The 11,103-nt window shown below is 35.2% G+C and overlaps 1 protein-coding gene across 1 annotated transcript in view; it reads right to left on the bottom strand.

The window, feature by feature from the left end:
• Positions 1 to 11,103, bottom strand: part of LOC106882632 (1-phosphatidylinositol 3-phosphate 5-kinase) — a 106,411-nt gene that overhangs the window by 54,755 nt on the left and 40,553 nt on the right. The window contains exons 13-18 of the mRNA XM_014933373.2: positions 9,106 to 9,223; positions 7,820 to 8,000; positions 6,860 to 7,039; positions 5,459 to 5,599; positions 2,763 to 2,889; positions 1,750 to 1,844 (exon numbers count right to left, since the gene is read on the bottom strand). Of these exons, the coding sequence (XP_014788859.1) occupies positions 1,750 to 1,844; positions 2,763 to 2,889; positions 5,459 to 5,599; positions 6,860 to 7,039; positions 7,820 to 8,000; positions 9,106 to 9,223 (842 nt within the window). The remainder of the gene's footprint in view (positions 1 to 1,749; positions 1,845 to 2,762; positions 2,890 to 5,458; positions 5,600 to 6,859; positions 7,040 to 7,819; positions 8,001 to 9,105; positions 9,224 to 11,103) is intronic.

Below are 11,103 nucleotides of genomic sequence, written 5' to 3'. Positions count from 1 at the left end.
TTCTTCAATTTTGACTTTTTTCCCCAACACTAACCCTAAAACCCTAGCCCTAACACCGTAACCATAAGTACAGAAATATTTTGAAAGTTTTGTCGGAATCATAATGTCCCAATTTTTCCACTAAACTTGGCTTGCGAAGACCTGTTGGGGCAAGCGAAAGCGAAATCATGATGGTACCTGTGCCCAGCGTCGCCTTCCTGGCACTTGAAGTTTGGTAAAAAGCCTCTCCCATAGTTGCATCCCATTGTGCACCATTTTCTAACAGACCTTGTCAATAGCTGGCTTCTCTGTATGTTGTGCAGACATATTGTCCATGAACGGCTTTTAGAGCCTGGAAACACATTGGCACTCTGACCTCATGCAGTAGTTGATGGAGGTAGAAGTTCTCTTGTTGAGTGGGATGCACTGTGTGTACTCGCCCAAGGCAAGTGTCAAACTTAATGCCAGGGTATCCATGAACATTTTGACCTGCTTTCCTTGGGGCCCATTTTTTTCCATTCCAAGTGTAGTACGATGGAATCTGTGGATACAGCAAGGTTTGAATGAATGGATCAACTTGACAAAGCCTGAAGAATGCAGTGAGTGTGCTATCCCTCGGTTCCTCTCCCAACAGAGAAGCATTAGCATCGGTGAAGTACACCCTTTGACCGTATTCTAGGTGCATTGCCAGCTGTTGAATGGCAGGGTGTTGTTGGTGAAGTGGAAAGCCAAAGATGCGCCAGAAAGCCTCGTTACTACTTATGTACAGTCCCACCTGATAGTGCGTCACCTCATCCTGGCAGTATTCTTGTTGAAGTCCAAACACTGCAGCTTCAGAACCCTTGTTCACATACTTACAAACGTACTTAACAGAGTTGCAAAACTCAACATTGATGTGGGCATTGAAAGTCTTTGACAGGAGTGGACAGTATGGAACAATCCATCTATTATCAACCTCGTGCTGTCCAATAGTTGCTGTGAAACTGCCGTCTTCTGGTTTTCTCTGCCTGTATGATGGATACCCATCAGCACCTGTCTGAGTTTCTTGTAGGAACCTCCTTGGAAACCTTTTTGAACATACGCTGTCTTTCAAGCATGGTGAGTTTATATTGAATCCATGCCCACATGGACCATGCACCATGTTTGCCTTAACTATTTTGTATAGTACTTTGTCTGAAGCTGGATCAGGAAGCTCTGCAGAGATTATCTTGTCAATGTCAGTGGATTTGATCTTCGATGAGAGCCAAAGCAGGATATGAGCATGTGGAAGGCCCCTTTTTTGTCATTCAATTGAGTACATGCCACATTGTGTGGGTCCAAAGACTTGCATTTCTGGCACTTCTTTACCCATCTGTCATCATCTATATGCACTACATATCAGTACCAACACAGCTGTCTATTGCAACTACAGCTTATTCCTCTTATTCTCAGCTCATCTATACAACATTACTCATGCATATTTACATTAAACATGTTTGCTTTATTTCTCTCAAACCTTTCTACATCTGCATTCAATGCCCGTGTCTCACTTCAATGCAACATCATACTTTGTACACAAGCAATATATAATCTACTTCTCGTTTGAAGAAGTAGATTTGTTGCCAGCAGAGGTAATAGATTCACAAATTTTTTTTTCCCCACCTTTCCTTATTCTGGTTATTTGGCTTTCAGAAATGCAAAAAGTAACCAGAAAATATTCTCTTAAAAATATATACCCTGTCATACTGAAGGAGGAAGATAAGGAAGATTTTCATATCAATGTTTACTTACTCTTTTCAACTCACTGTTATGAGACCCTCTCAGAGTTACTGTACAGGCAAGATGTTTGGCACAATCATCAAAGTATAACAGTGTCTTGGTGTGACCTTCAAAGGTACATTAAAATATTTATTAGGTATATTATATATATTTACACACACAGAGACATACATATTCATCCGAACTTAAAATGGTATAATTCCAATATATAAATATTTAAGGAAAAAGAGAAAAACAATTGATATATTAAAAATTTATTTACATTATAATATAATTATACTATCAAAAGATATTATATAATATGATATAATATAACAAATAATTGAAATAAATATATGTCCTACAATTTATTTTGACTCATCCACTAGTGAATTTATAAAAATTCACATTTATGCATATGAATCTCCTCAGGGTAATATTTGTCTAAAAAATAGACAAAGTTTCATTTTTTTCTCTACTATATTGTATCTAACTGAAGAACCAGTGAAAATTGGATGTTTTACATCCCTTTGAAGGAAATGAGTTTTTCATTGGATTGATTATTAATAGTTATATATATACATATTGTGTACATGCACATGCATAATTCATTAAATATATGATGTGCGTAAGTTCTACAGCAGAACAGTTTGAGCAGGTGGCTTCTACAGTTTGATCAAAACCTTTTGAGTGAATTTGGTAGAGGGAAACTGAAAGAAGCCTATCTTGTGTTTCTGTGTATTATTGAGAGTTTATAAATTGATGATCCTTCATATGTGTACTTTATTATATTAACATAAGGATAACACATTAAAAAAGTGGTAGAGTAATGATCTTAATGCCAAAGAGCATTTAGTTCCATCTCTTTTATCAATGATATATTGTGGAAAAAAATCAATTGACTTAGCTCTTCATTTACATATTTCTGGTCATGCACTAAAGTTAGAAATCAACATTGAAATATCATAGATATAAGTACATACAGCTAGATTGAAACTATCTGAATGTTTCAAACTGAAAATACTTAGAAGAATTGTTACATTTACCATTTGGAAGCTGGAAGTTTTTCACTTTAAATGAATTGCAAAAGCCTAATTTTGGTTTATTTACCAGTCCATCAATAGAACGAACTATTTCTGCCTGGGTACATCTTGATAATCTTTGCATTACACTCTGAAAAAGAATTCAAGTATATGTTCTCAAAAGTTTACACATTTAATGTTGTATGAGATTACGATGCCCCCACCCCCTGCAAGAATGGACTGGACCACTACATATAAATAGAAGTGGTCTGAGTAAGTGAAGGAGTTTGTGCTAGTTTCACAGTTCGTGTGTTGATAGTTCAAAGTTTACAGTTCAAGTTAGCGTGTTGGATTGTTGGTTCTTAAAAGATTGTTGCTATATTACATGTGGTTACTGCCGTTTGTTTTCATTATATCATTATTACACTGCTGCATTCATCATCATCATCATCATCATCGTTTAACGTCCGCTTTCCATGCTAGCATGGGTTGGACGATTTGACTGAGGACTGGTGAAACCGGATGGCAACACCAGGCTTCAGTCTGATTTGGCAGAGTTTCTACAGCTGGATGCCCTTCCTAACGCCAACCACTCAGAGAGTGTAGTGGGTGCTTTTACGTGTCACCCGCACGAAAACGACCACGCTCGAAATGGTGTCTTTTATGTGCCACCCGCACAAGCCAGTCCAGGGGCACTGGCAACGATCTCGCTCGAAAATCCTACAGGAGCCAGTCAGGCGGTACTGGCAACGGCCACGCTCAAAATGGTGCATCTCATGTGCCACCCGCACAAGAACCAGTCCAGGGGCACTGGCAACGATCTTACTTGGCTTGCCGGGTCTTCTCACGCACAGCACATTTCCAAAGGTCTCGGTCAATGATATAACATTTAACATCAAATATAATGTATCATTGAAATTAAGAGCTGCTGAATTTTTTAATATTTAACCCCGAAGTTGAACAACCTTGTTATCATATATGAAAATATATCCAAACTGACTTGACAACAACATATCCCACCATATAATCAAACACTGCACAACAGAATGCATATAGTACAATAACAAATCAGACAAAAATATAGCATACAAGATGAGCAAGATATCCGAATCACCTTCAAATATTTAATTGGTTATACATCAATAAACATATCTGCTTTAGCAGATAGTATCAACTGTATGAATTAGCAAAGTCTTGTCAATGATAATAATTAAGATGTCTTAGTGTAGTCCATATGAATAACATTCTTCTATATCTATTATTTCTTCAATATAGTCATTCTTTAGTAGTGAACATACTTTTCTTAATAGAAAAAGAAGATTCTGTTGTTTGATAAGGAACCTTCACTAAGAATCCATTCTTTCTCTGTAGATTAAAGCTACAAACAAATCCACAGAGTGGACACTTAAGAACCCTTATAATATCTCCCATTTTATTGAATTTGAAGCTGACCATATTTCTATGAAACTAATTATAAGATTTTTAAACTATCTCTATCATTTTATCAATAGCTTCAGAAAATCATAGTGGCTGGTTATGGCGTTGGACTCATGATCATAAGATTGTGGTTTCGATTACTCCGATTACTTAGCTAGGTGATGTGTTGTGCTCTTGAGCAAAACACTTCATTTTGTGTTGCTCCAGTCCACTTAGCTGGTAAAAATGAGTTATCCTGTAACGGACCAGTGTCCCGTTCTGGTGGGGAATTTATATATCATGAAAACCAGGAAACTGGCCATTATGAGTTGGCATGACTTGAGAAGGTACCTTCCCACTCACTACCTTTGAGAAAATCTGCCTTTAAGCATTGGTTGTTAATTATAATTCCTAGTCAGTACTAACAACCCATCTCTTCTGCACCATTGTATTGTCATTTCTGTGTCACCTAATTCAATACTAGTTTCTACCAATATTAAAATTATTAAAAGTTTTTAATTTCTGTAGTGTTACTTTTGAAAAAAAAAAAAAATTGTGGCTGTGATGTTAAGGTAGTGAGCTATAACAAGAGGCACAGTAAATGTAAGGTTTAGGTACTGGATACTAATGCAGATCTTATTACTGTCATTTTCCTGTGTCCCTGACTTAACCTTTTTGTTTCAGTATTTATTTTGAGATGCTCTGTGTTTCTTTCAATTACTTTAAATATAACAAAGAATTTAGTAAAATAACTTAGTTATCATTCAGCTAGTGTTAGGAGCATAAACTGTGACTAAGGTTTGGTGGAAGATCTTAATTCAAAACTTATAAAAACAAGGCATTTATACTTAGAGCCAGAGCTGGTTTCAGCCTGGTTGGTAATGAAAGGGTTAAAGTACTTAATTCTGATTGTCTAGTTTATCTGACAGAATAAAAAATCTAGGTCTCATATTCTACTTCAATTGAACAGGTTAGTTGTAAGGAGTGCATCCTACTGTAAAATCGCTTTTCCAGTATTAGTTCTTTTTAATGATTTGGTCTGAAGAAAGGGTTTGTCACAATATGAGATTGGAGAGATTAATGCAACTGATGTTTTTAAACAACTACAAATCAATGACTGTAGAAAAATATAGGCAGAGAGGAAATTCAAGAGAGGACATTGTGAAGAGAAAGAAAACCTGAGTATAGTGGTTAGGGTGAGGTCAAGAACATGAGTAAGCACAGTTTGGGTGATGAGTCGACACGAGATAAGTGAAACCAACATCTAGAATCCTTAAAATATATGAATCTAAAAGTGCACTTACAGTTTTGGTATTGAAAATTAGAATGATACCAGCTTCTAAGAGAAACTCTTGTGCAAGTCGACATACTGATTTCTCCACCACAACGACATCTGGTTTCAAAGCACACACTTTCGCAACACTATTTTTTAAAAATTCTCTTTCCTAAAAATATAAAATGCAATTTAATTCACAATAACAAAAGTGAATTTGGTATATAAAAAAGGTACATCATAAAGTGTTTGTGGCTGTGTATTAATTATACAAACATTTCTTATCAAATGCTAATTGAAGCATACAAAGGGTGTTCATTAAAGATTTTCCCTGACCCACTTCTGGTTATTGCAGGAAAAGGAACTTGAACAGGTAAAATTATACATGTCTCTACATATCACATTGTAAATAGCTGTTTTCCACTAGTATCTGTTTGTCTTTTACAGCTGCTGAAGTGGACTAAGATGTCAAGATGGAGGAAGCTGAATGCAGATCAGTGATCAGGTTCTTACACTTGTACACCAAAAGAGACTTTCAATGAGATGAAAGAAGTTTATGGTGATGATGCACCACCATACAACCTAGTCAAACACTGGCATTGCTAGTTCAAATGTAGTCAGACATTGGTCCACCATCCTGATGTTTGAATTTTTCATACTCTTCTTTGACTTCTTCAATTTATTTCACTTCAATGAGTAGCCACCACCTACAGTACACAACACATTTTCACCCAGTGTTCAGTATCCATTCACATCATAGGTTGATGCTAGCAAGGTTGTTTCTCCTGCACACTTCAGCCACTCCCTCAGTTCACTCTCTATCTTTCACAAAGGTGATCATTAAGAATCAAACCAAACTTCATGAGGATTAACATGATGCTTAAAAGTGTAATTTGTTCTGCATTGGACAGCGAAAGCATGGTCAGCTCTAAACAAACCAGACGTTGTCTCGAAATCAACCCTGTCAGATAACCTTAAGAGGAAATTTTTCTGTACATCAGTAGAGTCAGTCCTTTTATGTGGAGCAACAGCCTGAATGCTTATCAAAAAACTGGAATCCAAGCTAGATGGAACTTACACAAGAATGCTAAGAGTAGTCTCAGACATGTCTTGGAGATTTGCCTGTTTCCTACCACTATGACAGAAAGGTGCTTGCACTTTGTAGGACATTGCTGGCATACTAAACAAGAGCTAGTAAGTGACCTACTGCTATGGATGCCAATGCATGGCCATACTTGAGCAGGTCATCTGAACACAATGCATGTAGATCAACTCATGAAAGACACCGGATGCTTCCCTGAAGACTTTCCTCAACTAATGCAGAATCAAGATGGATGGTGTGTTAGAGTTAAAAATGTCTGAGTAAGCTCAACCAGATGATAATGATGATGAACATGACATATTCATAGAGAATAAAATTATAAAAAATTACCTGAAGTATTAAGGGTTCCAGAGAAGAAAATTTGTTCTCAACTCGTTGATAATCAATGGCACCTTTCAACAAGAGAATTTTTGGCTTTGAGACAGTTGTCTGCATTTTCTTGTGAGCAACATTTTTGCTACAAACAACCCCATGGATGACAGCGGTCTGATTTCTCTGACCTCCAGAAATCTAAGAAGATAATATTTGAAATTATAAACTAGAAAAACTATGCATATGCATGTATATGTACGTGTGTGTGCTTTTACACACTAATATATAACAACCAATTGGTAAATTGCAAACACTATTTTGATCTGAGAGCAGTCTGGGCAACATCTTAACCCCAAAAATAAAAAAGTGAAGAAAAAAAAATTATCCCAAAACCTTCAAAAGATGGTCAAGACAAGAATAGTAATTAAAATTTGCATCATTATAGAAACCTTGTAGCCATTTCAAAACACACTCAGTTACAATCATTACATGATATGAAGACAAAGAGACAACTACACACACACACACACACACACACACACACACACACACACACACATTATGCATATTTACATACATATATATTTGATGATGTAAACAGGAAAAACAGAATTCAAAACATGAGTATATATGTTTTTTTTACTAATAATCAGAAGTTACAGAGGGGATCAAGGGTTGAGAGATTCAAACTTGAAACCTTTGGCACTTGAATTACTCTGTAACTTTGGCCAACTATTAATAAAAAAAAACAACATATATACAAACATACATTTCTACATACATATATCATCATATTTCTATCTAAGAGATCCACTCACAAGGCTTTGCTCAGTCTGGAGCTATAGTAAAAGACTACAGCCAAAACTATGGTTAGGAAGCAACACCTGCATCTATATGTAAGATATTTTACAGGAACACTTACTAATTGTCACCATACACTAAACATCATGAAATTTATAAGCTAAGTAAAATAACTACCTTTTTTATTTGTACATATTTCCGTATATCCATGTCATCTCCTTCATTACGTACATCAGGACTTACAAACTGGCTGATTTTGTGGGCTGTTTGCATGATGGTGCCTTCCCAGGAGAGTGGTAAGCCTTCTTGATTGAGCAACTGGCGCACCAAGTTTGACAGATGTTCCTTGTGAACTTTTCTGGGTATAATAAAAGAACCAGCTTATCAATATATTCCTGTGAATGTTAGTTCAAGTGCATGCACAATCAAACCTACATATATACAAATACATACATACATACATATACATGGTGGCTGTCTACTCCTTATGCAAAGTCTGACCACCTACTGTACCTACACCTTAGATCCATCATGGTGTCTGATGTGGTGTTTTTAAACCAGACAATGTATTGAAAAGACACCCACATAGATTGCATATCTGATTTGGACCATCAAGAACCACAGTTAAGTTCTGGTCTTTGTGGATCTTAAAATACACTTGCATGCATGCATACATACATATGCAAATACATGCATACACATACACACACATACATACATTGTTCAGTCATCTAACATCTGTTTTTTCATTTATAATTTTCTGCAAATAGGTTTTAATCTATACAGAGCTTTACACACAGCATTTTTTTTTCAGAAATAAACTTATTTTGTGGGAAAGGAAAACATGTATGTGCATGCATCTCTCCCTCCACCATGTATCCTCACAGGAATGGATTTATAAAAAAATATTCTTGTCAAAATGCAAAGCATTGTTCGTCAGCAAAATCAAACTCCATCTATTTTATATTTAACTCTTTGAATAATATCTTTGAACACTAAATATTACTGAATTTCTTTGTGTCATATAAAAGTTACACACAGAAAATGGGATTTACTGGAGTCATTTCCTATAAAAACCAACAGACAGAATAATTTTTTGGTTCAACACAATCCAATATATAAGAAAGTTGGGGAAAAGCTCTTTTATGTAAAGGAGAAATAACAAGCATTTTAGTTAAATGCAATGTTATAAGAAGATATAATACTGAAGCTAGAAAAATAAAATATTTATAAACCCAAATATTATGTAAAATTATTATGATGAGAAGAATTTTGTGAAAAAAATTACAAAATTTTATTCTATTTTTGAATTTTTAGTTAGAATGACTACATGTAGTGTATTTGAGACTAAATTTGTAAACAGTTACAATTATATAGCCATCTGTGTATCATACTTGATGTATACACACTGTTTATAGATCAGTTACTGTAGTATTTGTCCTGAAGTGTATATATATACAAACCTTAGCCTATCATATGCCAAACAGTCCTCTTTCTCTCGAAGTTCTTCAGTAGATCGCCACCCTTTGGCACAGATAATAGGTTCTACAGCATTTCCAGATTTAGACACAAATAATGTACCTTAACAAAAAACAAATTAACAAAGGAAACATCAAAACAAAGTATAATAGTTCATAGGTTGTTATATTTCCAAAATGAATTTAAAGGCATATGAATGATAATTTAAATGACTATAGCATAATTCAAGAGAAAAAAATATTTTTCTTTATATGATAAAAATTAGGAAACTTCTAGAGACTAGAAATAAATCTTTGTCATTAATGATGAACTCAAAATAGAGAAAACCATAAATTATAGCATATTAGGTTAAAAGACCTTTGGACAGAGCAGCCTTCAGCTTTTTCTCATCCAAAGGTATTTTAAAATCAATATTAACATGCTGTTATTTATAACTTTATCTACTTTAAGTTCCACCATTAGAAAAGCTGTTTATTATTATTTATATAATATCATATGCAGATAAGACAATTTAGTAGAAAAAATTATCTTTATGAGTTTTAAAGTCTAGATATTGTTATTGGTGACAACTGGCTTTACTAATAAAATCATATCTAAATTTTCATTGCACCTATAAATCACCTGGCAACTTAACATCTCAGTTTCTATATCTGGCCGGTTTAGGAAGAAACCTCTGTGCAGTAGCATGACCTGTTAAAAGTAGCAGCTAAATGTTTTTCATATGACACATCTAGTCTTAGGAAAAATATGAAGGAACACTTTTAATGATGTAGTCCTAGGTAAACTACAGGTAAAATCAACATGATGTGATAACAGTTGAAACTCCTGATCAGACCTATAATAATAATAATAATGGTTTCAAATTTTGGCACATGGCTAGACATCTTGGAGGAGGGAGTAAGTTGAGTACAACAACTCCGGTGTTCAACTAGTATTTATTATATCGACCCTGAAAAGATGAAAGGTAAAGTTACCTTGGTGGAAACTGAACTCAGAATGTAAAGATGGATGAAATGCCATGCAGCATTTTACCCTGTGTGCTAACAATTCTGTAGCTTACCACCTTAAATAATAATAATAATAATAATAATAATAATAATAATAATAATAATAATAATAATAATTATGATAATAATAATAATTATGATAATAATCCTATCTACTATAGGCACAAGGCCTGAAATTTGGGGGAGGGGGACAGTCGATTACATTGACTCCAGTGTTCTACTGGTACTTAATTTATCAATCCCGAAAGGATGAAAGGCAAAGTCAACCTTGGCAGTATTTGTACTTATAACACAAAGATGGACGAAATGCCGCTAAGCATTTTGTCCAGTGTGCTAATGATTCTGCAAGCTCACCATCCTAATGATGATGATAACAACAATAAAAAGGTTGATTGCTACCTAGCTCAGATATCAGGAAATCCAAAAATGGAAGAAATTCAAAAAATAGTGCTCATAGGAACTGCTCATATTCAGTGTTAAAATACTTTTAAATGTACATAACAGCAAACACCTTTTACTGTCATCTTAACATGACACTATCATCTTATAATCAAATTACTTTTAAAACAAACTTTTAATTTGCTTAGGTTTTGACAGACATTCTAGAGAACAATACCCTGTTCAAAATCAAATATATGACACCCTAGTCACAACACACCAACTTGAACTTCTGACTTGCTGTCTCTTAAGGTCTCTGGGTGAGACTTGGAGTCAATTTGTATAAACGCAAAGCAAAAGCCAAACATATCATCATCATCATCATCATCGTTTAACGTCCGCTTTCCATGCTAGCATGGGTTGGACGATTTGACTGAGGACTGGTGAAACCAGATGGCAACACCAGGCTCCAGTCTGATTTGGCAGAGTTTCTACAGCTGGATGCCCTTCCTAACGCCAACCACTCAGAGAGTGTAGTGGGTGCTTTTACGTGTCACCCGCACGAAAACGGCCACGCTCGAAATGGTGTCTTTTATG

Source organism: Octopus bimaculoides, chromosome 8, assembly GCF_001194135.2.
Source record: "Octopus bimaculoides isolate UCB-OBI-ISO-001 chromosome 8, ASM119413v2, whole genome shotgun sequence".
Taxonomy (NCBI): Eukaryota; Metazoa; Mollusca; class Cephalopoda; order Octopoda; family Octopodidae; genus Octopus; species Octopus bimaculoides.
Note: the sequence above shows the minus strand (reverse complement) of the source record. Positions and strands in the feature narration are given on the sequence as shown.